General features: G+C 42.8%; 2 protein-coding genes across 3 annotated transcripts in view; one reads left to right on the top strand and one right to left on the bottom strand.

Annotated features, from left to right (window-relative positions):
* FARS2 (phenylalanyl-tRNA synthetase 2, mitochondrial) overlaps window positions 1-12,666 on the bottom strand; it is a 211,833-nt gene extending 199,167 nt beyond the window's left edge. For both annotated transcript variants that reach the window (XM_081206493.1, XM_081206494.1), the window contains exons 1-2: window positions 12,537-12,666; window positions 9,034-9,086 (exon numbers count right to left, since the gene is read on the bottom strand). The gene's annotated coding sequence lies outside the window, so the exon portion shown is untranslated. The remainder of the gene's footprint in view (window positions 1-9,033; window positions 9,087-12,536) is intronic.
* Window positions 12,667-12,745: 79 nt separating this feature from the next.
* Window positions 12,746-27,054, top strand: part of LYRM4 (LYR motif containing 4) — a 52,209-nt gene continuing 37,900 nt past the window's right edge. The window contains exons 1-2 of the mRNA XM_081206726.1: window positions 12,746-12,880; window positions 18,262-18,382. Coding sequence (XP_081062852.1) covers window positions 12,795-12,880; window positions 18,262-18,382 — 207 coding nt within the window. The 5' untranslated portion in view covers window positions 12,746-12,794. The remainder of the gene's footprint in view (window positions 12,881-18,261; window positions 18,383-27,054) is intronic.

Here is a 27,054-nt window from a genome sequence, read left to right as displayed (position 1 = left end):
GATAGACCCCCCTATGCAAGGATGTTTGGACTTTCCGAGTCTGGCAATGGGCCGTGAGATGTTTGGAGCTGTGGGGGCTCTCAATTTAGGAGGGATTCTGAAACATCTTCTTAAATACCACATGGAGTTGTGTTTGGACTATGGAAAAGGGGCTGATTTGTTGAAAAGGGTCAAAAACATCACCAAGCTGGAGTTCCCACAAGTGAAAGGAGAATATGAAGAAGAGTTGCGGAAGGGACATGGAAGAGATTTAAGGGCCTCGGATATAAGGTTGCCAGGTTAATGCGCTAGATCAATGGGAAAAAGGACTGACAAAACCCGGGACCAGGAGGAAGGGACGCTGGATGAAGATTGGATTTTTTATTTCTCTTTTTATTATCAGGATTGTTTTATAAAATTGATGAATGTTAGAAAAATGTTGGAACGAAATTATTTGGCTCTAGTAAAAATGTTTAAAGAATTTAGGTAAGAATATTATGGTTGTGAGAAGTCGGTAAAAATAATATTTAAGTTTTAAGTTTTTAAGGTTCTCTATAAGATAAGATGAAAATAGATTAAGGTAACGTAACAACAGAATACTATGAAATATGGAAAGGATTTGCTGCACAATTATTAACCAGGATACAAAAAAAGGGAGGAGGAGGAGGTCAAAGAAAGAAGGTAATGAGAGTTGAGGATTTGAGAATGAGGGATTTATTTTTTGTTTGTCTGCGGTGTATTTTTGTTTTTCGAATTTGTATTGTTTGAGGTGGTTTGTTTTTTCTTTGTTTTTTCTATTTTCTTTTTCTGATCTGTTTTTTCTTTGTAATTTCAAAAATTTTCAATAAATATCATATTAAAAAAAAAACAACAAAATTTTGGCATTGAGTTTGTCTCCCCCACCAAATCCTTCGCAAGGTTTGAAAACCAAATTTTGAGCATGCTTGGTTGAAAATACTCTCGCCGAGAAAATGGAAAGGGAGGTGGAGGAAAGAATCCACCCTTCAGTAGACTCGGAAGCGTCACCTTATTCCGTTTCCTCAGGGTGGGATTCTCAAAATGTTTAGGTCTTCTGTGTCCTCCATCCAAAAATGAGTGCTGAAATTCTAGGCATAATGCTATCTTGGGAACAAGAAAAGTGATGGTTAAAAACAGTATTTTACAGAGATTCTGGATCCACTGATTGCCATAAGCCTGAGGGTCATTACTGGAAGTCCAGGGCACCCATTTAAATGAATTCATCTAAAGAGTACCAAATCCTTGTTTTTATAGAGGCAGACACTTTTGCTTGAGGAAACCCTAGGGTGGTACTCATGCAATCTAATTCCATACATAAGTTATAGAAGGGGTAACCAATGCGGTATCCTCCAGAGGTTGTGAAGTATAACTCCCACCAGCCCTAACCATTAGCCATGCTGGCTGGGGCCGATGCAAGTCAGAGTCCAACAGACCCTGGGAGGTTAACACATTGGCTATCACTGAGCTATAGCTTGCCAACTATGGTGTAGTGGAATGCAGGGTTTGGGAAGAAATGTATACCTTTTTCTCACGGCAGTGGGTAGTTATTCTTTGTTCATATAGACAGTACTTTACAACTTTTTATACTTCATTTTTACTTCTAGCAGCTCCCCTCTGTGGAAAACAAAAAGTACTGCAGGCCGAGTGCTAAATCTTCCCTTAATATTCTTCATTTTTACTTCTTCCTGCTATGCACAGAAGCCGTTTCTCTGGCATGAACGTCTTTCATAGAGTTAGCAGTCATGATGCAGAGAATTGGACATGCCATTAGGTCCCGCTAGTTGCTATGGAAGACAAAGATGTACAAGTGGAAAGTTGCTTCACAGCTGATAAAAGGAAAGCAAGTGAAACAAGACTCACTTGTTGTTCTGCAAATTTGTAAAAGTGGGCTGAAAAGGTCAGTGACTGCTTACCCAAGCAGCACAGTTATTTATTACCTTAAGATAGCACACCTTAAGAGGATTCTGCAGAAGCAAACACCCACAGGAGGAGAATGCCCGATCTTCTAAATTGGTGTTTTATTTATTTTAAAATCTAAATTGTCCTGTACTCAAACAGACTCCAGGGTAGTACATGACAACAACAGTACAAACAACAGAATTAATCACAAAGCAATTTAAAAATGAATCAACACCAATAAGCAACCAAAGACAAATGTAACTCTTTTAAAATGTCTAGATTGAAAAGAGAGCAAGCTTTAACCTGGTGCAGAAAAGGCTTATGTTGGCACCAGTCTGGAGGGGAAATTCCAGTCAGAGCACCACCAAAGAAAAGCCCTACTTCTTAGTTCACACTACAAACAGTTCAGCAGCTGAGAAAAGGACCTTTACACTACCATCATACCTCATGTTACATCCACTTCATGTTATGTCCCGTGGCGACCCAGAAGTACTGGAAAAGGTTACTTCTGGGTTTCGCCTCTCGCGCATGCGCAGAAGCACAAGATGACGTCACGCACATGCGCAGAAGCGGCGAATCGCAACCCGCGCATGCACAGATGCGCCGCTGCGGGTTGCACTCTTTTCTCGTTGTGAATGGGCCTCTGGAATGGATCCCATTTGTAACCAGAGGTACCACTGTATTACATTCAGAGGCCACTCTGCTCACTGGGGCAAGATGGTTTGAGAATATTACACCCATCCTGGCCCAACTGCACTGGCTGCCAACTAGCTTCCAGACCCGATTCAAAGTGCGGTTTTGACTTATACTGTAAAGCTTTAAACAGCAATATTGCAAGGGCTGCCTCTCCCCATATAAACCATCCCGAACTCTGTGTTCATCATCTGAGGCCCTTGAGTACCTCCTCCATGTGAGGTACATCTGGTGCCATCCTTAAAGACTTTTAGGCACCAGGTGAAAGGGTTCTTCTTCAACCAGGCCTTTGGCTGATTAATATTCTAGAGACTTTTAAATGTGTTTGTTGGTAGGGGTGTTATTGTTTTGTAATAAATTGTTTTGTAATAAATCAATAGTAAAGGCTCAAATAAAGGGAGGTACAAATAAATTAAATAAATAAAATAAACACATGTCTCCCATGATCCTGCTGCAAGCTAATGAGCACATTTGCATGGAATGGTGTGGAAGACCAAAGATGGAGACACCATAAGCACAGGACCTTCATTCCACCAGTAGCAATGCTACTGGGACACCTGCAAGACCTATTTCCCCAGAGAGAGCATATTTGTGCAAGCAGTTGCAAATCAGAAAGGCCTAGTCTCTTTGGTGCTGTTTTAAAAACATTTCCCAGTGTTTATGTATTCCCAGTAATACGTGGTTGAAACATACAGGCTCTGGAATGGTCACTACAGTCCTCTAGATGCAACAGACTACAACATCCATCAGTCCCAGACACCATGGCCAATGGCCAATGATGATGGGAATTGTAGCCCAGCCAGTGTTAGGAAATGGGATGGGTTGTGGGTGTCAAAACAGAATGTCTGGTCGCCACGGGGGGTGGGTGCGTCAGCAACACTTTTTATTTATTATTTTGATAAGCATGAACTAATACGCAATTCACATATGTGACACATTGTTAATACCACATTTTAAGCAGAAATTGTTAATACATGTTTAATTTGGTGTTTACAATAAAACTATTGGTACCATAGTTCAGTTTTCAAAACACTCGACTCCTTAACATATTGTCTATCCTTAACATATACTTCAAGGCTTCAAAGCACATACAGTTCAGTAATCTTTGAGTGCCAACCAGGCACAAAAAATGGCACCCAGACTTTTTGAGGTGCTCGCAAATGGATAATTCTTTAGGTGCAAAATGTGCCCGGCGCCTTGCTAATTTCAAACCTTGAGCCCAGCAGCAATATCTGGGCAGGAACCACAATGGCTGTTAAAGAGAATTCTCTAACCTATACAGTGGTACCTCAGGTTAAGTACTTAATTTGTTCCGGAGGTCCATTCTTAACCTGAAACTGTTCTTAACCTGAAGCACCACTTTAGCTAATGGGGCCTCCTGCTGCTGCCATGCTGCCGGAGCCCGATTTCTGTTCTTATCCTGAAGCAAAGTTCTTAACCTGAAGCACTATTTCTGGGTTAGCGGAGTGTGTAACCTGAAGCGTATGTAACCCAAGGTACCACTGTACTCTCCCCTCCATTGTATTTCTCTGTGTGTGTTATCATACTATATTCTACTTTGCCTTCAGAAAGCGCCAAGGGGCTCCCAAGAGTCTTCCATCCAAGCAATGAAAAAGCCGGCTTCTCCTCAGATTTACCACTGTTATACAATCAGACATTTACTTGCTGCCTTGCAGGACATCTTCAGGAGAAGAAAAGACTAAGGAGTAAACCCTACACAAATCCAGAGTGGAGACCCTAAGACGGTTGGATGGCTCCTTGTACACCTCCTTCCAGGAATCCCTGCACCCAAGCTGGTGCCAAACGTATTGCTCTCTTTTCCTCTGGACCACGTCAACCAGGCCAAGGGGAGGTCTTGTTGTCTGGGCAGGCCAGGAGCTCCATACACACTGCCCAGGCTTTCACTCCAGGGAGGTCACTTTGGTGCAGCTAACAAAGCAAAAACAATGCGGGAGGCAGCAGTTATGAGTTACCGGTCTCTACAGCCACAGCAGGTGCTGTGAGTCTCCGGTAGTTTGACTTTACCCCCAGAGGTGCACTACATTGTCTCTCCTGAGAGACGGATGCCAACAACAACAAACAGACACTCTCCGAACACTGCTAACCTGCATGTGTCTACTCAGCAGTAAGCCTCATTGACTTCAATATTCTTCTTATATTCTTAGGTACAAATTTGCAGAGCAGAAGTTCTCTCATTTCTACAAATGTCCGTTCGCAATCCAAAGCTAATTCTGAACCAAGGAACATTTAAGCCTTTCCAATAAGAGCTTTGAACTAAAGTGCCCTGGTAGCAATGTGGCATGCAATAAAATAGCTTTATATTTAGGGTCCTTCAGCCCAACCTATACTGAAGAAGCTACTTCTGAAAATCCGCCCAACAGAGCCACTTTTATCTAGGAAAACAGTATTATCATTTGCACATACCATAAGATAAAGGTGAGTGAGCATAACAGTGCCTTTCAAGAACAAAATTGGAAGTGATCCTTCGGAAAGTAGAAAACTGAAGCCTCGTGACAAGGCCATGGGGCAGAATAACCACAGATCTGTGAGAAATTCAGTCCGAACTAAGGCCTTGTTTGTGTTCAGTTCTATTACATTCAACTTGCTTCCAATGCAGTCATGTCAAACCACCACCTACAGAGAAATTAATGAGGGGGAAACTGAAATACTTCTTTTTGTTATTATGAAGGGATGATTTATTGACTAACAGAGATTGCTCGTTTCAGTCATTTTTTATTTTGCAGAGAACTCATCTGATTTTGACATCTCAATGTTAGATATAACATTCCAGATTAATATGTCTTCTAAAATTTTATATCCAATTCACACACATACACGTTTCCACTTCTTTTATTCCTTCAAGCTATTCAACCCTTGGTTAGGTTTTGTTTTAAAACACAGCCTGACACATTTTTTTAATAGAAACCCATTTTGCATTATCAAATGTAGCTACTTAGTCAACACATTACAGTGGTACCTTGGGTTACACACACTTCAGGTTACATACGCTTCAGGTTACAGACTCCGCTAACCCAGAAATAGTACCTCAGGTTAAGAACATTGCTTCAGGATGAGAACAGAAATCGTGCTCTGGCGGTGCGGCGGCAGCAGGATGCCCCATTAGCTAAAGTGGTGCTTCAAGTTAAGAACAGTTTCAGGTTAAGAACGGACCTCCGGAACAAATTAAGTACGTAACCAGAGGTACCACTGTATTGATGTGAAGAATGAAAATACAAAACAAGAAAGCTGGAAGTTGCAACTGACAAATTAGCACTTCACAACCCCAACTGCCCACCTCCCATGTTGATGGTGACTGGGTCCACACTCCTTACAAGAAGCTTCCAGCAGTGAACCCTGGTGGTCTTGTGCCCATGGAATTCCTTCCCCAATGAGGTGTGTTTCACACCTTTTAGGAAACATATTTTTCAAAAAGCTTTTGGGGGGGAGGCATGGGGTGAAGAATTGTTTGTTGCTCTCCCATGGTCTGATTTGTAAATGCATAATTTCATGCTGTCTTCTCCTATTGTGTCTTAAGAGTTATACAGACATATGCCTCCTATGTAGTTGTGGCATTTGTTTGTATTTTTATTGTAATACAGCGGTACCTCTGGTTACGTACTTAATTCGTTCCGGAGGTCCGTTCTTAACCTGAAACTGTTCTTAACCTGAAACACCACTTTAGCTAATGGGGCCTCCCGCTGCCTCTGCACCGCTGCTGTGAGATTTCTGTTCTCATCCTGAAGCAAAGTTCTTAACCCGAGGTACTATTTCTGGGTATGTGGAGTCTGTAACCTAAAGTGTATGTAACCTGAAGCGTATGTAACCCGAGGTACCACTGTATGTAAGACTGACCTATGTTATTTTTACAAAGAACTCTGGACCAGTCCTGAGGAACATTGTCTAACATAGCTAGCAAAGTATGATGCCCATTAGGAAAAAAATACAAGCAACAAGAGGTGGGCTTTGTTTCAGCAACTCCCAGCTTAATAGAAAAAGTATACAGTGGTACCTTGGTTTTCTAACGAAATGTGTTCTGGGCAATCCGTTCGATTCTCCGAACCGTTCAAAAACCAAAGCGCAGCTTCTGATTGGCTGCAGGAGCATCCTACAGCCAATTGAAAGCCGTGGAAGCCGCGCCAGACGTTCAGCTTCCGAAAATTGTTTGAAAACCGGAACACTCACTTCCGGGTTTAATTCGGGAGCTAATTTGTTTGGGAGCCAAGGCATTTGGCTTCCAAGGTACAACTGTACTTTGTTAAGATTGCTTCATACAGAGTAGTTCCTGGCCCTACTGTTCTCTCCTATCCTCTCTAACACTCTCCCAATCCTTTCTTCCATACTTCCTGTTCCTCCTTCAAAGTCCTCCCTTGCTACTGCTGGGTTTACTTTAGATCTTCATACATATTTCTACAAGCTGACACTTTCTGTTCTGTTTTTAAAAGCTGAAAAAAGGCATGACTAAATGGAGATAAACGACAATGCCATGAAAGTTGGTGATTATTCAAGCACGCATGAAAACTATCACTGCAAGTAACTGAATATCAGAGAAACACATGCTATCACTCCCTCTCCCCAAAAGCACAGTGCTATGTCATAAAACTGAAAGGACATATAGCAAAAAATAATTTAAGCAATGTATGACAATATTATAAATATGCCCTAGAGAATGCAACAGCTGCTCCATCCACACAGTTCCATGATCTCTGCAGGTACTATGTTCAAATTCATTAGTCTGCTACTACAGCTTTAGACTATTATTAAGTATGCCAGATGGCAATGTTTTTATATCCTCTTCAAATTGCTCATTTATCCTGAATTCACATAGAAGGCAAGGAAAACACCGAACCGGGTTCCTGTCCTGCTAACTCTTCCCTTGGAGTCACCAGAAGAAGTCCAGAGGCTCAAGGTCCTAAAAGCTCTTTCCCATTCTCCATAACTGCACTGAGTAACTTGAAGTATGCATGGTCACGACCAGTCCTCAGTAGAAACTGACCCATGCATTACAACAGGCAGGTACAATAGTTCAGGACCACAACTCTTACCAACATACATGTACAGTACATGGTTTACAGCCCCTAAAGCTGGTCTAGTAGCCCACCAGCCACTGGTGAAATACAGTTCCCATCAATCCCAGCAATCATGATCATAGAATTATAGAATTGGAAGGGACCCCAAGGGTCATCTAGTCCAACCCCCTGCAATGCAGGAATCTCAGCTAAAGCTTCCATGACAGATGCCCATCCAACCTCTGCTTAAAAACCTCCTTCTTTTAGGAATTCTTGGTGCTGAAATCCCAATGGAGCAGAAAAGACTATTTATATATGCGACCACAGCTGCTCAGATGTTAACGACCCAGAAATGGAAAGAAGACAAAGTCCCTACCAGAGAAGAATGGCAGATTAAGTTGATGGATTGTGCCAAAATGGCAAAAATGACCAGAAGAATCAGAAATCAGGAAGATCAAAATTTTAATAAGGTAAGGAATGGGGAAATTTATAATTTATCTTAAAAACCATTGTAAACAGATAAAATCATTAGTAGGATTGGAATGACACTTGTAGTTTAATGTCGAATTTTGGATATAATGGAGATGTAAAAGATTTGGATTATTATAAAAGATGCAGGAGGAAATGGTTAACAAAAAGACCCACAAAGGGGAGGAGGGAAGTTCAGGAGAGTCTTTGGAATCTTGTTTTTATGTTGGTTGTTGATAATTGACTGTAAAACTTTAAAAACTAAATAATTTTTTTAAAAAAACAAAAAACCCTCTAAAGGAGGAGAGTCCACAACCTCTCGAGGGAGCCTGTTCCACTGTCGAACAGCCCTGACTGTCAGAAAGTTCTTCCCAATGTTTAGTCAGAATCTCCTTTCTTGTAACTTGGATTGATTGGTTCAGGTCCTAGCCTCCGGAGCAGTAGAAAACAAGACAGTGACAACCACCAACTTGGATGGATTTAAAAGAGGATTAGACAAATTCATGGGTGCAGCAATAAAACTGCTAGCATTTTGCAAAGCTAAACAGGGTCTGGTATGGTTTCAGTTTGGATGGGAGACTGAATGCTGAGATTCCTGCATTGCAGTGGGTTGGACTGGATGACCCTCGAGGTCCCTTCCAAACTCTACAACTATATGATTCTATGGCAAGGCTATCAATGGCTTCTAACCATGATGGATATGTTTTACCTCCCTGGTTGGAGGTATTATGCCTCTGAATGCCAGTTGCTGGGAATCACACATGGGGAGAATGCTATTGCTCTCAGGTCCTGCTTTTGGACCTCCAATGAACATCTGGTTGGCCTCTGTGGGAACAGGATGCTGGGCTAGATGGGCCTTTGTGGCCTGATCCAGCAGAGCTCTTCTTAAGATGCCAAATAAGATGTTCCCAAGCCACCACTGTCACCACCCAAAAAAGCATATTAATAGAAGCATGGTTTCTAGGCTTACCTATAAGAGTCCCCAGCAGTTTATCAGTCTGTAATAAGCAGCTGAAACGATAGCTGTAAAAAATGGAAAGGGCAGACAGAGAAACAAGAACAGGAAAACACATTATAATGAGGACACTCGTAGTTCACAGAACCTATCACAAACTGCTTTTTTAAATGCCTTCAGTCTGAAAAGAGGTTTACTGTGAAGGAAGGGCTGGCGACTGCTCTAAGAAAGCAAACAGAGAGCTTCACACTGGGTGTGCAGAGCAAGCTGCAGAGACCAGTTTTTCGGGCCCAGGCCATTACTGTATTTCCAAACCTAAATTATTTGCTGCAACACTAGTAGTGGTTCTAGCCTGAACTTTTCATTTTATTCCTGGTCTCCCAATTGGCAAAAACTAAGGCATTTCCATGCGCTGCTCTGGTTCGCCAGAAGTGGCTTAGTCATGCTGGCAAGTAAATCGAGATGAGCGCCGCAACCCCAGAATTGTCTGGGACTGGACTTAATGGTCAGGGGTCCCTTTACCTTTAAGATGAATTACAGTGGTACCTCGGGTTAAGTACTTAATTTGTTCCAGAGGTCCGTTCTTAACCTGAAACTGTTCTTAACCTGAAGCACCACTTTAGCTAAGGGGGCCTCCTGCTGCTGTCGCACCGCCGGAGCACGATTTCTGTTCTCATCCTGAAGCAAAGTTATTAACCCGAGGTACTATTTCTGGGTTAGTGGAGTCTGTAACCTGAAGCGTATGTTACCTGAAGCATATGTAACCCAAGGTACCCCTGTATTTGGTTATTTCTGGAAGAGGCACTTCGGCCTACAACTTCAACATAGGATATTTGCAATTAATCAACTTACAAATAATGTTTGAACAAATGAGATACAAAAAAGTGTATAAAGAAACAAGGAAGAGAGAGACACTCTTTGAAATAAAGAAATAAGAGCAGTACTGCAACAACAACAGCATTAAATAAAAACATCCTTCAATAAATCCCAATGTGAGCTGAATATCCATGCAGTAAACAATAAATTGAAAGCAAACTGCATAAATGTTATCAGATTGTTTTCCTTTTTGTCTTGCATGACTTGCATTCATTAATTTTTACATAGCTGCTAATACCCAAAGTTGCCGAGTCCAAATTTCCATCAAATCAGTCTTTAGAGATCTCAAATATCTTGCTATAGTAAGCTCAGCTGCTGTCTCCAAATAATCAGATCTTTTGAGATAGGTTTTGAGCTTCCAGATCAAAGACAGGGTGATTTTTGGATTGGGGGGTTACAGATTGACCTGTAATTGCTCCTACCTTGAGAAAGGCTTTGCCCCTAAATTGCTGCACTAATGGGCAATTCTATCACAATTTCACTAAGAGTGGGTTATTTGACATGGCTATTTTACTAAACAATAAAGGATGCTTATAAAACCGATTTAGAACTTTCAAGGCAGTTTCCCAAATTCTGACCAAGGTTTCCCGAACTTGAGTCTCCAACTGTTTTTGGACATAATCTCATCATCCCTGAACACTGGTCCTGCTAGCTAGGGATGATGGGAGTTGTAGTTCAAATACAGCTGGAGACTCATGTTTGGGAAACACTGATCTAAAATGTGTTTTACACCAATCCCCCCCCCATAAGTATCTTCTATTGATTCTCCTGTCTTGTTCTCAGCAGATTTTTAATTTCTCCAAAGAAACCATCACAGCTTGTACTTGGATATTATAGTTTGCAGAGATAAGCCCTTTTCCCTTAGGGTTCTCTTTATAAATTAAATGTTGAATGCAATTAACTTCATGTTCTTAAACTAGTAAATTTTGTATATAAAGGAGTTTTGCATACGCTTCTATTATTTCCAACATTTGCTTTGCAAACTTTTTCCAATAAAAGAAAAGGAAATAGAAAAGGTGAGTGTTGCTTCCTTGCCCATAACGTCAAACTTTCTGGAAATTTTACATTGCCAGGTGGAAGGCAGCAAAGCTCAACTAGCCTCTTGAGTTTTCAGAAAGAATTAGAGAATATGGTAAAAACTGCACTACACCCCATAGGACAAAAGTTGGAAACTAGACACAGCAAGTATGGGGCTTGCCAAACAACAAGTGGGGAATCTCTGGGCTAGTGTACATGTCGCACGTTCCTGTGCTTGCAAAGTCCGATGCTATGCTGGGTTCAATGGGGCTTATTCCCAAGTGTACATGCATACGATCTGCCCAGCGCTATGCAGTTTTTTAGTTGCAAGGAGTTCCCACTTAGTGAATTGGGAACAACTGGTGAGAATCAGTTTGTCAGTTTCACGACAGATGGGACTCAGTTGTGGGGAAGGTAAGCAGGTAATGCAAAAAACAAACATAAAAACCAGTTATATAGTAGGATTCTTAATAGCTACAATGAATACATGCAGAGATGAGTCATCATCAAACCTCAGTGTGTGTTTCAAAGCAACTTGTGAAAGAGCACATGCCCATACAAACTGTGTATTTACTAACCTGGGGCCCTTGACTAAACTAGAGAGCGCAAGAACAGATCCTACATGGATATAGTGGTACCTTGATTTACAAACTTAATCCGTTCTGGAAGTCCGTTCTTAAACAAAGCGTTCTTTAAACCAAGGCGTGCTTTCCCATAGCAGCAGGGGACTCAATTTACAAATGGAACACACTCAACAGGAAGCGAAACATGTTCTTAATTCCAAGGCAAAGTTCACAAATCAAAATACCTACTTTCGGATTTGCAGCGTTCTTAATCGAAGTTGTTCATAAACTAAGCTGTTCTTAAACCAGGGTACCACTGTACTTGCGGGTTTTTTTCTGTTGCGAACTGTCCCTGTGTAAAATTAACTGAAGAGTTTCCAACCGGGTTGCACTATGTTGCACTATGGTGGGGTCTTACCGTCCCAGTCTAGGGACAAGAGCAAACACCAATGGTCCAGGGGCAGGGGACAATTGCTGGAGAAAGCGAAGTGGCATGTCCAAGTCAGGACCAGCAAATGGAAAACGCTTATTAAATATATGGGGAATAATTTGTGTGCGGCTGAAAACGCTGGCAGCATTAAGATAAATTCCACAGTATGAGAAAGTTTTGATGGATGCAATAATGGAATACTGAATGGTATATATAGTTTTTTTAGTGAGATATGCAGGGATTTATGATACATGCAAAAGGAACCATGGAAAGAGAAGAAGGGAAGTCACTGATATCTCAAGGATGTAAAAATGAGTATCTTAAATTAATAATAATAATACATTTATTGTCATTGTACAACATTGTACCAATTGTAAAAGAGAAAACTTAATAAAAATTATACGCAAAAAAAGAAAGCTAGCAACTAAGCAACTGGTTTCGTTTTTGAGTTGCTTTGGACTCGGGAGGGTATTTGCTGGGCAGAGTCAGGCCTGCGGGTTTTAAACAGGGGACGGGACGACGGCGGCGACGACCCAGGGGAGGGCAGCATTATTCCCTCCCCAGGCTGCGGCTGAGTCCCCGCCGCGAGGACGGCCCCGCGCCTCCTTCCGCCGCCCGCCCCTCGGACTCACCTTCTTCTCCTCAGCAGCCTCTCCAGGCGGTCGCCGAAGCTGCCCGGGCCGCGCCTGACGCGTCCGCGGCCTTTTCCCGAGCCGAGCCTTCTGTCCCGAGAGCGCGGCTCTTTCGTTCGGAGAGCCCGGCTGGCTCCACTTCCCGCGCAAACCGCGCTGCGGAGCTCGGCGCCGGCTTCCCCGCCGCTTCCGGAGTCAGGCCCCGGTGGAGGCCGCCTCAGAGGCAGGGGCCTTCGGCAGGCCCGGCGTGTTTTCAACATGGCAGCGTCCAGGCGGGCTCAGGTGCTGCGGCTCTACCGGGCTTTGCTGAGGGAGAGCCAGAGCTTCAGCGCCTACGGATACAGGTAAGGCTTCCTCCGCCTTGGACTTGAAGGCCCCTCGCGGCCCTTTTCCCTCGAGCGCGGTGGGAAATAAAAAGTGCGTAGTAGGTTCTGCAGCCTTTATTCTCCAACCCAATGGGGGGCTGCAAGCTGACATGTCCCTATTGACCTGGGAGGAAGCCCCACTGAACTCGAGGCTGGAAACGAATTGGGTTGGGGTCCTGATGGCGTCTAAACTTGATTGGGAGGGTGGCTGGGGGCTATTTGGTTTTTTTGTGCTATATTTTGTTGCGCACGTTTTTAGAGATTACCCTGCCCCTCCCCAAAAAGAGGGGAGGAACCCTTATCTTTCACAAGCAGCTAAAATATATTAGTTCCTGTTTGGTATGTTGGGGTTCTTAACGGGAACTTTAAAAACAACCACACGCCTTTGTATACCAAAGTTGGCATATTGCAAAAAAAACCAACCTTGCTACAGTACTTCCTTCCTGCCGTGTGTACCTATGTTTTTGTGTTATATGGGACTTACTAGTAAATCTGTTGCTATTGTTATTGTTTGTTGCATTTATATGCTGTGTATCTTTAATCAAGAGCTGAAATATATTAATTCCTGTTTGGTGTATTGGGATTCTTACAGGAATTTAAAAGAAATAGCAACACACCTTTCTACGTATACAAAAGTTAGCATTTCAGAAAGAAACCTTACTGTTATTTCCTGCAGTGATCCTGTGTTAATTGGGACTTCCTAGTAAATCTGTTGTTGTTGTTATTTATTACATGCCACATTTTATCCAAAGGAGCTCAAGGTGGTCACATCGTTCTCCTCCCCATTTTATCCTCACAACAACCCTGAGAAGTAGGTTAGGCCAAGAGATGGTGGCCGGCCCAAGGCTACCCAGTGAGATTCATGGCTGAGCTGGGATTTGAACCCTTGTCTCCCAACACTCTAACCATTATGTCATACTGAAGTGCAACCTTAGGGAGCAATTCTATAGCAAGATCCCCTGGGCTGTGCAGGTTAGAATCCAGCAGGTCTCCAGCTGAGCCAGGAAACTCCAGAACAGCATCCTCCACTCAGCTACGGATACCAGCAGATCTTAACTTCGTTTAAGCCATAAAAAGGGTAATGACATGGCAGGGACCAGAAAAGGTGGGAGCTAAAGGCCTATTCACTAGGTCAGGTGACCTGGCAACTCTTCTTGCACCAGCCCAAAGGGTGATATAACTCAAACAGTATTTTAAATGCTTGTTTTATCTCTGTTAGGCTTAGGTCAGTGCAGCCAGCAGCAGCCCTGCTACTGAGTGGGTTTGGACCTGCTGTGACTTTACACCAGTTCCTTGAGTATAGGATTGCTTGTTGGGCTGCATAAGTGTACCTTGACCCCAGGCCTTGAAAGGCAGGATAAAAAAATCAATGAGTGAGAGCTCCTCTGGCATGGAAAATCACATAATTAGTTGCCTGGTGATGCATGTCTGACCTTCATATGTATTAGAAAGGAACAGTTTAAACTTTAAGGTGTGGCATTCACCCCCACTCTCAGGACAGCTCGACCCCGGTTGCAATGGATTTTTCCATCAAATTGTTGGTACAGCCCAATCCAAACAGAGGCAGAATGCCCCTCAATGCCAGTTGCTGCAAATTGCAAGTAGGAAGTTTGCTTTTGAGCTCAAAGGCATTTGGTTGGCCACAGTGAGAGTCATTGGCCTGATAGAGCAGGCTCTTTTTATGCTCTTATCTTATGTATATACAGGTCTATGAGAAATTGTCAAGGAAGGATGCATACCGTTGCAACCTTTGGGTCTGAACTGTTCATACATTGCAAGAGAGCATTGATTCTTTAAAGATATGTTTGAATTTTCAAAAACAACATGCAAACAAGACAAACCACAAAGAAACAAAGAACAATGGCTTTATGGAGCACATTGTTGCAGTTGGAATAAAATAAACAGAGGGTTCAGTGCACTTTTGCAGACATCGTAATAAGAGATTCCTCAAAGGGAGATTTTTAGAATAAGAGCTGCATATTGATATGGTATCCTCAGCACATACTGCAGAAACATGTGTCAATGGGAGCCTCTGCAGTGTGCAAGTATCTATTTATAAAACATATTTCTAGTACCCATACATCAAAATGGTCTTGTTCAGTAACCCATTTTTGAACCCGCATATGATGGGTTAAATGTAACATCACCCAGAATTGTAGAGGACCCCAATTTAGTCCAGCCTGATGCAATGTTGGGCAATCACAACTAAAGTAGGAGGAGGATATGCCATTTTTATTCACTAGTACTTTGACAAAGCTAGAGTAGACTACTCAAAAGTAACAGCACAATCCTAACCATGTCGGCTCAGAAGGAAGTCCAATGGAGCTCAGTAGGGTTTACTCCCAGGTAAGTGGATACAGGATTGTAGCCTGAGCCTCCTGTCTTCTGCCAACCAAACTCAGTGGATACATTAAATAAATCTTGGGACAGAAAACCGCCCGTTTATTGATCTTCTGGGTTTCTCTTCTTCAGGCAGGAGACACTGGTTGCATACACATCATATATTTTAAACATATACCCCAAGAATCCTGGGAACTGTAGTTCACCCCTCACAGAGCTAGAGTTCCTGAGATTCATTTTGGTCGAAATGTGCTTTAAATGTATGGGGTTTACACAGCTGGTGGCTCCTGCCTGAAGAGCATAAACCCAGAACAACAATGAACATGGGTTCTTCCCAAGGTTTCTTTAATGCACCGGAACTTTCTGCATAATGGCATCTATTTCGAGTGCAAGGTCCACCAACACGCTGTGTTAGCTTTTAGCAGCACAGCCCCATGAAAATCTACCTGGAGGTGCATGAAGAGTACCTTTAGGCCTGCTTACATGATAAGGGAAAGTCTGCGACATGGAAATAAATGAACACCATGTTCCTTGGTAGCTCCCATTATTTTTAGTGGGGGGTAGCCATGGCTCTGTAGTTAAGCATCTGCTAAACCACAAAGCCTAGGGCTTGCTGATCAGAAGGTCGGTGGTTCGAATCCCCGCAACGGGGTGAGTTCCTGTTGTTCGGTCCCTGCTCCTGTCAACATAGCAGTTCGAAAGCACGTCAAAGTGCAAGTAGATAAATAGGTACCGCTCCAGTGGGGAGGTAAACGGCATTTCCATGTGCTGCTCTGGTTCGCCACAAGCGGCTTAGTCATGCTGGCCACATGACCCAGAAGCTGTATGCCGGCTCCCTCGGCCAGTAAAGCGAGATGAGCGTCGCAACCCCAGAGTCGGTCACGACTGGACCTAATGGTCAGGGGTCCCTTTACTTTGCATGCAGAAGGTCCCAGGATCAATCCTCAGCATCTCTGAGTATGGCTGGGAAGGACTCCTGCTTGAAATCTTGCAAAGCTGCTCCCAGCCAGTGTAAGACAATACATTGAGCTATATAGACCAATGTGTTGGTTAAATGCAAGGCATCTTCACAGCTGTAATGGAATTGGCATTGTTGTTGAATGGCTTGGGATTTCAACATGCTTTTTAATTTTTGTTTGTAGGAGCCAGTGTGATATTCCTTGCAATGAACCTTCTGGCACATTATTTTTAGAGAAGCGTTTTACCAGCTTATTCATTCACTTAGGTTTGATCTGGAAATCAGAAGTATTTGATGTACTGCCGCAACTTGCCTTCCTGTAACTTGTTCTTTCAATCAGAGGTTTGAATAACGTTGTCACTGCCATTGTAACTACAGAGTAATCTTGGGGCCTCTTCTATGCTGGAGTTTGTGAAACTTAATGAAAACACTTAACTACTCTCTTGTGGCGGATATTGTGCTCCCTTCAGGTTTTGAATTGCTTTTTGTTTTTCTCCATTGGTTTTCGTGCCTGGGTGCAGCAGGCGGCAGACAAAGTAGATTCCAAAATGGAAGTTAAAACAGCTGAAGTGCAAATCGAAAACAAAGACTAAGAGGCTAGAGTCGAGAGATGTGCGTGAGGGCTTCTAGCAGAGATAGAATGCCACTAGGACTGAGATTAGAAAACAGTTCATTGAAGCTGCACTTACTCACCAGGGACACCATCCAGTTCATTGTGAGTGCAACATCTGAACCCCAAAGATTTCCAAATGCTCCATGGAGGCCTGCTCCCTTACTCCGCCATATGCGTTCACAAAGGCAGTGGGCCGCACCTCCTACATCACTACCCAGAACTTGGATAGAACTCTTGGCTCAGTGCTTATGACTTGTGCTTCAGAGTGTGGCCCCAATGTGCAGACACTGTCCATGGTGGACAGGATGATGACCCAGGACAGGATGTGGTCTCAACCTTATCTTATAAATCTTTTACTTCTAGCACATAGGGCTGGGACTTGGCCTCAAAATCCCTTATACGTATTGTTGTTGTTTGTTTTACTATGCTTCACCTGAGGATCATGGGGCAGTTTACGATATAAAAACATGAACTTCGACTGCAATCTACTATGTGCTCAGACAAGCATCTTGAGCATTGCAGATTTGTTTTGTGCATCTTCTTTTCTTTTCTTTTTTTGGATAATAAAGGATTTTATAAGGGAATGATAAAGTTACAATCCATGTAATAAGTTTGATTTTATTATTCCTTTTAAAATCCCAAGTTAAGTAGCAGGCCTTGGTTACAGCTCATGCTTTGTCTGGGGTAAGACAACCATGAGCCTAGCTTCAGACAACATGCTAAACTAAACTGTGGCTTTGCTCACAACAGAAGCAGAACCAGAGGAACAAAGTGGCTGTGATCTCTTCTCTGAGAACCAAAGTGTTGTGCTGAACCATGGTTTGGATTAGCATTGCATTCAGACCTGGTCAATGTGCTCTGAACATTCTGAAGTGTTGTATAGATACGTCTATAAATATGAAGCACAGTAAAGGGTAAAGATAAAGGACCCCTGGATGGTTAAGTCCAGTCAAAGGCAACTGTGGGGTTGCGGTGCTCATCTCGTTTTCAGTCCGAGGGAGCTGGCATTTGTCCGCAGACAGTTTTTCTGGGTCATGTGGCCAGCATGACTAAACCGCTTCTGGTGCACGGAGGACCGTGAGAAGTGCCAGTGTGCACGGAAACGCCGTTTACCTTCCTGCTGCAGCGGTACCTATTTATTTGCACTGGCATGCTTTAGAACTGCTAGGTTGGCAGGAGCTGGGACAGAGCAATGGGAGCTCACCCCGTCTCAGGGATTCGAACCGATGACCTTCCAATCAGCAAGCCTAAGAGGCTCAGTGGTTTAGACCATAGCGCCACCCACGTCCCTCCGAAGCGCTGTATAAATGCACGATTGTTAGTACTCAGCATATTTCTATATTCCTCAAACTCTTGGTCCTCGGCATTATAATAGTTGTTTTACAGCTTTTCTTTCACAGTTTTGGCAATCATGTGGACACTCATTTTTCATCTCTAACATTTGCTTAGGACATATGCCATCAGAAGAATAAGGGATGCTTTCAGAGAAAACAAAAACATAAAGGATTCAGAAGAAATAGAAACACTAATGAACAAAGCAAAAGCTAGTCTGGAAATGATACACCGACAGGTAAGCATGTTTTTATTACCAGTTTAATTAAATTGCAAAAATGTTGCTGTCTCCTTCCAAATGTGTAACTTCGATCTGTTACACGGCTCTGCTGAATGTATTAACAGATGGTGAAAATTATTATAATTAGTTTTATTTATTTTGTTAGTTGCTTTATCTTGCCCAAGGCAACCCAAAGCAGCTTACAACCAACCAACAAAATAAAGCAAAAAACTCACATAGATAAATTAAAACCAAAAGAAGGGGGAAATACATTAAAAACATCCCATGCACTTTGAAGAGGCCACAGATAGTTAAAGGCCTGGTTATAGAGGAAAGTTTCTGCATGGGGCCTAAACATATACAATGAGTCTTCCTGGGGAGAGCATCATTCCACAAATGGGGAGCCACCACAAAAAAGGCCCACTGTTGTGTTGCCACCCTCCAGACCTCTTGTGGAGAGGGCACACGAAGGAGCTTCAGATGATGGTCGCATGGTCTGGGTTGGCTCATATGGGGCAAGGTGGTCCAGGTATTGCAATCCTGAGCCATTTAGGGTGTTATATGTTAAAACCAGCACTTTGAATTGGGACCAGAAACTAATTGGCACCCAGTGCAGTCAGGCCAGGATTGGTGTTATAATGTGCCAACTGTCTCGCTGTCGTGAGCAATATATCCTGTTTTAGACTTCCTCGGTGTGTATATATGCAAGGCAGTGTTTTTTCTTTCGTTGATGCCTTTGAAGAAATGATTATCTGAAGGTGCTTTATACCAAATCAAACCAAGAGCCAAGCCCAGTAATGTCTACTCCAGTTGAGAAGCAGTGTGGTGTAGTCTTTAGGGTGTCCGACTTGGACCCGAGAGACCTGGATTCAAATCTTCACACTCTGTCATGCATCTCACTGAGTGACCTGCCCTATGAGCCAGTCACCATATATCAGCCTAAGCTACACCACAGGGTATTTCTGCTTCCAGTGTCAAAGGCAGCATGCCACTGGGTACCATCTTCTGGGAGGTTCTGCTTGGGCATGCGGTTGGCCACTTTGAGAACAGGATGCTAGTTGGGCTTTTGGCCTGATCCTACAGGCCTCCCCCTCCCCCTTTTTTTGCAATCTTATGTTTGTGATGATGAAATGGGGGGGGGGGTTAACCACGCAGGCCACCTTGAACTCCTTAGAGGAAAGCTGGTATGCAAATGGACTTATTTAAAAAGTTGATAGTGACTTTCCAAGGTGATGTATGGAGGCTTCTCCCAGCCCTGCTACCTTGGATTCTTTAACTAGAGGTAGCCTGGGTTCCCCACATCACCTGCAGTCTCCCACTCAGCAGTTTTCCCACTGGTCACTGGAGAAAGCATCATTGCTTCTGTAATAATTTCACGTATTCCAGCAGTTGCATCTTTATTTTTCTTTAGTAGAGGGGTGGCTAACTTCTAGTCCTTCACATGTTGGAAGACAGCAACTCCCATATTCCCTGATGATTAGCCATGCTGGCTGGGAATGGCGGGAGCTGAAGTTCAGAAACATCTGAGAGGCCACAGCCAATCAGACGTCAGTCAAAAGATGGAATTGTACAGCCTCAACTGATTCAGGATTTTCCAAATCAGTATTTATAGACTGAAGCCTTAATGTGTTTAGATACACATACAGAGAAACAGCTCGCTTTTAGCAAGAGGCTGTGTACACAGTATGTTTTTAACACAATTGATGCACACATTACTCATTTGTTGTGCATCTTCCTTAGATCTTTCTGTTGCAAGGAAACCACATTTCCCCCACCACAGTCTGGCTGTGCTGGATTTCATATCAGGGAAAATGTAATACACATACATGCAAGTCCCGCTGTTTTCAACGGGACAGTGTTCTCTGTAGTAAGTGTATCTCGTATTGCAGCCTACATTGGTGCTGACAACACCAGGGTTACAGGTTTGATCCCCATATGGGAGAGCTGCATATTCCTGCATTATCAGGCTTCCTCAACCTCGGCCCTCCAGATGTTTTGAGACTACAATTCCCATCATCCCTGACCACTGGTCCTGCTAGCTAGAGATCATGGGAGTTGTAGGCCAAAAACATCTGGAGGGCCGAGGTTGAGGAAGCTTGGACTAGATGTTCCCCAGGGTCCCTTCCTGCTCTGCAGTTCTATGATTCCGGAATGTGACAGTGGTTTATGGAGTCAGAAATGTTTGAAGTAGTATCTAGGTGGTATAAAAAATCACCTTATACAACTGTTGTTATATAACCATCATTTACTTATTTTCTAATAAGCAAGCAAAATGCTCTCACTGTCTCTAAGCACACTTGTTAATAAGGATAAATATAGATTTTTTCACCATGTCTAAACCTATATTGATACTGTTCTATTTTCTACATGCAATTATATATTCCAGAGGAACAATTATAAGAGTATTCTCATTATTTTTCAAGTGTAATGTTTATTTTTTATGTGTGTTATAAAGAAATAATTCAAATAGTGAACAAGTGTTGTCATGAACTAGGGCTTTTTGAAATCTTAAACCTAAGACCTGTATTATGTGCAGAGTTTTATAACCAAGGCAGTGGAGCAAATCAAATATTAGATGTATTATGCAGTTTGCAGGTTTATTAAGATGTAGCACATCTCCTTTTGCTGACTTTTTTTCCCCGTGACATGTCGATAGAAATTAAATAATATCCTCGCTGCCTTGCAATTTGTTGCTTCTGTGAAATCAAATTTATATTCTCTTTACATGCTAATTTATGGTTTAGTCATCAAAGTGACCATTGGCATCTCAGGTTCATAAATAACTAGTTGAATCAGCCCGGAGGGGATTGTGGAAACGTGACGGATTATAGTCATTTTGTTCCATGACATTCATGGGATTTGACTGAATTTTACAAGAGGAGCTTTCTATAACTAAAAAGCATAAAAGTGCCTTTTTGTCTACTGGTGTCTTTTTTATATTTTCCAGGTTATTGGTTTTTATTTGAAAATGTCTATGAAAGCAGAGCAGATATTCTATAGAAAAGTAACTGACATTCCAATCCTGTGCACGTTTATGCACGTTTACTCGGGAGTCAGTCCCACTGTCTTCAGTGGGGCTTACTCTGAGATAAGGGTACACAGGGTTACAGCCTAAAAATGGTGTTTCCTGCCTGTTTCTCCCCAAGAGCATAGTTAAAGTTTTATTTAGGCCCAAATGGTAAATCCATAGTATTCATGTGAAAGGCTATAGCACATGTCTTGCATTCATAAAATTCCAGGACAAGTTGAGCAGTCTCTAGTTAGAAAGGATCCTGGGCAACAAGATCCCAGACCTCAGCCTGAGATCTTGAAGAGCTGCTGCCAGAGAGAATGTAGTACTACTGAGCTACATGAACCATCAATGTGGCAACAGTCTTCATGCTGGTATGGGGAACCTCAGGCAGGGGCCAGATGTGGTTCCCCAGGTCTCTCCGGCTAGACTCTCGCTAGCTCACACACCCTTCTGCACCACACATCTTGCCACCCATGCTTTACAGCCTCTTTAGGCAGCTTTGCCTGAGTGGAGTGGAGAGCCAGTGTGGTATAGTGGTTAAGAGTGTTGGACTCGTAATCTGGTGAACCAGGTTCGCTTCCCCGCTCCTCCACATGCAGCTGCTGGGTGACCTTGGGCTAGTCACACTTCTCTGAAGTCTCTCAGCCTCACTCACCTCACTGAGTGTTTGTTGTGGGGGAGGAAGGGAAAGGAGATTGTTAGCTGCTTTGAGACTCCTTAGGGCACTACCCTAAAGCGGGATATCAAATCTAAACTCCTCCTCCTCTTCTTCTTCTTCATTGAATTCTGATAATGCTCCTAGCTTCCCTGGGTAGAGATAGAGAGGTGGGTGTGGGTGTAGAAGCAAACCCACTCTTCAAAAGTAAAATTGACATTTCATTTTGCCTCTGACCCTGTATATCACAGGCATGTGACTCCCATCCCCAGTCCAGTATTAGAAACTCAGATATATAAGCTAAGCACCAAAAAGGCTCCTTAAACCAGGGTTGCAGTCTTCAAAACGGAATGCCTAGTTGTCATTTGGGGGCCAGACAGCTTGAAAGTCGCATTTTCCAATACAAGTTTTTGGTTCCTGAAATTCATTCTGATTGTGCAGATAAAATATAATGGGTGGAATTCTACAGGATGTGTTGCTAGTGTGTAAAAAGAGTCCAAGGTGCGCCTCCATCTGGTGGAGACGTCAGACGCTGTCCTGGCGCCTGGGCATCTTCACTTGGTTGCAAGTGGCCGATACCCAGGTGCAAAATACACCTGGTGCCTTTGCTCATGCAGAAGTGAGTGGTTGGGCTTTTTATGATTAAAAATGTGGCCAGTGTATTTTTAGTTCTTATTACGTTTGCATCACACCTAAGGTTCCAGGTGATAAATATGATCTTCCCTCCACTTTATCCAGGATCACCCAGCAAACTTAGCAGTGTGTGGATTCGAACGCTGGTCTCCCAGGTCTTAATCTGACATGCCAGTGTGGTGTAGTGGTTAACAGCGGTAGACTCATAATCTGGTGAACCGGGTTCGATTCCCCGCTCCTCCACAGGCAGCTGCTGGGTGACCTGGGGCTAGTCACACTTCTTTGAAGTCTCTCAGCCCCACTCACCTCACAGAGTGTTTGTTGTGGGGGAGGAAGGGAAAAGATAATGTTAGCCGCTTTGAGATTCCTTTGGGTAGTGATAAAGTGGGATATCAGATCCAAACTCTTCTTCTTCTGCCTAACTGCTACAACCAAAATTTTGACTTTGTTTGACTTTGTTACTGTCAACCAAGATTTTGACTTTGTTCGCTTCTCATTTGAAATCAAGATTGGGATAGTCTTCAATAGTGCAGAATGTAAGCATAGAGTTAGAACTTTTGATGGAAAAATCTGGCAATGCATTGTTTGAAGGAAGTTTGGTGAATCCATAGCTGAGAACCAAAGAGCAGCACTTTTGAGAAGCCAAGCTCTTAGGTTTAATCTCTCAAGAATTAGTTGTCTAACTGGCCATTTTAAAAGGTATTATTTTGGATTTCCCAGGCAATTTGAAGGGTACAGCACCTATCTGAAGTTTTCAAAGCAACATATTTCTTTTGAAGTGCCCTTCAGTAAAACAAGAGCTCTGAGGCACATTGCAGCTTTTCTGTTCCATTCCAAGTAATCCAAACTTGAGAGAACTGTGCTTTAGGCAAAAGATTCTTCTGCAGACCAACAAGCGACTTTCTTAACTTCTAGCAGACATCTATGTAGTTTCTTGGAACAAAGTTTGCATTGCTTTTAAGTTCTAGCTGGTTAGAGAATCAGTAATGATAGCTTTTGTGCATCTTCCAGTCTTGATTTTCCAGTGTGTATGAATGAGGCCATATAATATAATGTTGTAAGAGCAGTGCGTGTATTCTCCTTGTGAGAAGTATGGCACTTAAACAAAAGATGTAAACACTTTCTTCTGACAGGACTTGATGGCTCATTGTGTGGCAGTGAAACTTCAACTGTGCTCTAAAGCAGTAGTCTTAAACCTTTTTAGACCTTTAACCCAAACATGAATTTGAATGCCTGTATCTCTAAAGGCTGGGATGCAGGTGGCACTGTGGTCTAAACCACAGAGCCTAGGGCTTGCTGATCAGAAGGTCAGCGGTTCGAATCCCCACGACAGGGGTGAGCTCCCGTTCGGTCCCTGCTCTTGCCAACCTAGCAGTTTGAAAGCACATCAAAGTGCAAGTAGATAAATAGGTACCGCTCCAGCGGGAAAGTAATTGGCATTTCCGCGCGTTGCTCTGTATCACCAGAAGCGGCTTAGTCATGCTGGCCACATGACCTGGAAGCTGTCTGAGGACAAACACCGGTTCCCTCTGCCAGTAAAGTGAGATGAGCACCGCAACGCCAGAGTTGTTCGCAACTGGACTTAACGGTCAGGGGTCCCTTTACCTTTATCTTTTTAAAAGCCATATATTTGCATGGTGGTAGTGCTGCTGTTGCAGGCCAGCTTAGACTGGGCTGTAACTTTCTAGTGGGTCCTGACACACCAGTTGAAGACCAATGTGCTAGAGTGCATATTCATCCCCCTGTACCCTGCCGTGGTTTTGGCTCTCACCTACTGAGCTTGGAAGCAAGCAAAAGCATAAGAGGTGCAGGCCTGACTTTTTGTTGTAGGCAGACACACACAGGTCATCTTACTCCTGTGCAGGAATGGCACAACCCCCTCCCTGTCTGTTTTGCTTGTGTCACCAGCACTGCACATTGGCTTCTCATGTGTTAGACTATAACCATCCTTCAAATATTCTGAGATTAAAAAATATAATATCTGCCAAATTTGCAGCCACCAGAGGAACACTTAAGTGTTTATCAGCTGTGTCTGTTAACAAAGCAAGTTGCAGGACCAGAGACCAACCATGTAAAGCAGGTGAATGGCAAGGGATAAACTAATAAGACACTGTTTCTTGAGCAGTGGGTTAAACCAGGTGGTCTACTACATCCCTTCCATGGTTCTGTTCCTCCTGGCCCAGACAAATATCTACTGAAACGTGCTGGAGACAAGCTTGCTTGAAAGTCCACTTCATTCTCAAGATTGAAAGAACATCAGAAGGACATTCTGGATCAGACCAAAGGCCCATCTAATCCAGGATCCTGTTTTCACAGACCACCAAATGCCTATGTGAAGAACACGAGCACAACAGCACTTTTCCTTGCAACTGGTATTCAGAAGCAACAGGAGACGTAGAATGTGCCCATTATGGGTAATAGCCATTGACAGTCTTTAGACACCGCAGATTTGCCTAAGCCCCTTTTAGAGGTGGGCAGCCACAACTATATTTGTGACAGCAAAAATCCATAATTTAGCTATACACTTCCGTTTTGAAAATGAGGTCCTAAGCAGTCTGTACTGCAGAAAATGATTTTTCCAAACTCTTCTAGTTGGAAAAGCATCTGCTTTTACGATTTGAGCATAACAGTGCTGGCTGGCAGAGTTCCTCTGTTCTTGCATCCAAATTACAAGGTTATGTAACACTGCTTTATTATATAATGGCAATTAGGAAAGGCATGCCCAACAACCCAGCATAGCAGGCGAGGAAGCCTTCACATTCAAGAGGTGTGCTTACCACCCTTATTTACCCAGTATTGTGATTAATTTTGTACAGGTATTCTTGAAGGTGCTAATGAGGGTGTTCGCTTTCTTTTGGCTTCCCCGCTAGGGAAACAGATGTGTGTGGGGGTTTTTTAAGGCAAACTAATCCACTCATTTAGTGAGTTTCTCTGTATTGTTTTTCCTTGTAACCTTTATTCTTTTTCAGTAATTCCATATCACCCTTCTGTTGCAATCACAATATACAGGGCAGGCTGCAACATTAAAATTATAGATTAAATTCATAGGGCGGTAATTGACACTAGTCTAAGGATAAACTCGTTGAAGTGAATAGACAAGACTAACTTAGCTTTATTAATTTCGGTGGGTCTTCTCTGACTAGGGCGTAGTTGAATACAGCCCATAATGTCAGTAAAACGCTACAACATTGAAATAGAGGCAGTACGTAGACAATGAAATGTCTGTGTGTTTAGCACAAATAATTTTAGCATCGCCACCCAGCACAGTAAGTTCTACTTGCTTTTCACTTTGATGTTTGATCATAGATGTTTTAAAGGAGTGTAGAATTCTTCATGTACAATACATGGGACACTTCCTTTTTGCATCACGGCAAGACTACAAGGATTGCAGTTACTTTCACCTTACGCTTTTTATTCTTACTTTGTTTTACTCGTTCACCTGAACGTATAATTAATTAAGTATAATTCCCAAGCAGACTTGGCAGTAACTGGGTTATTCAGAACAATATTGCCTACTTAACTCTGTTTAAAACTTAAAACTTTGCACAAGTGCCGTTTGATTGGAAATTCACCTGGGTCTCTAATATTCATTATGCATGCACACTTTCTCAGTTCCATTATGACTGACAGATGCCAACCTGATGGCTAAAATCTGCTTGAATTGTAACTGAATGTTCTTAAATCTAGACTTTTGGGGGATATCACTATGCTGATGACATCCAGTTATATATTTATTTCAGTAAGTAGCTAGGAACTGATGCCTTAGTGTTAAGTCAGTGTCTGAAAGACTGTATTAAGCGGTAGAGGCTGAACCAGTTGAAACTGAATCCCAACAAGATGCAGCTATTATTGATGGAGAGAGGTCATCTTTATATGTGGTTGATGGGATTGGCATAGACTCTTAGGAAGAGATTTGTTGACCAGAGATTCTACTGGATCCAGGACTATAGTGCCAATGGCTATGACCAGGAGTGCTTGCACCTGTTGTTAGACAGCAGAGATCTACCTGTTCTCATCTATGCCTTCGTAACATTTCAGATTGACTAATGTGCTCTTGAAAACGACTTGGAAAGTATCGTGACCTATCTCTAGTGCAGGAGACAAGGAATAGAAAAATTTCCAAAACAAATGAATGGGGTAATCTCAAACAATTCAGAGCTCTGGCAGACATCGGTTTCTAAGAAAGGCTTAAAGATCAACATTTTCTTAAATATTACACCTTTACTAGGATATGGGATCGAAATAGGGATTCTGACTTGAATTCTCTACCATACGTTTTGTGATAAAGTATTTTCAGTGGGAATAATTAAGCTTTGGGTATGGTCATGTGAGTTTTGAGACGAGTGACACAGAGCAGATTCAAACCTGGACTTTTCTGCCTCTAAACTG

Source organism: Podarcis bocagei (genome assembly GCF_964188305.1).
Source record: "Podarcis bocagei genome assembly, chromosome: 8".
Classification (NCBI taxonomy): domain Eukaryota; kingdom Metazoa; phylum Chordata; class Lepidosauria; order Squamata; family Lacertidae; genus Podarcis; species Podarcis bocagei.
The sequence above is the reverse complement of the archived record's forward strand: the minus strand, read 5'-3'. Positions and strand labels throughout refer to the sequence as shown.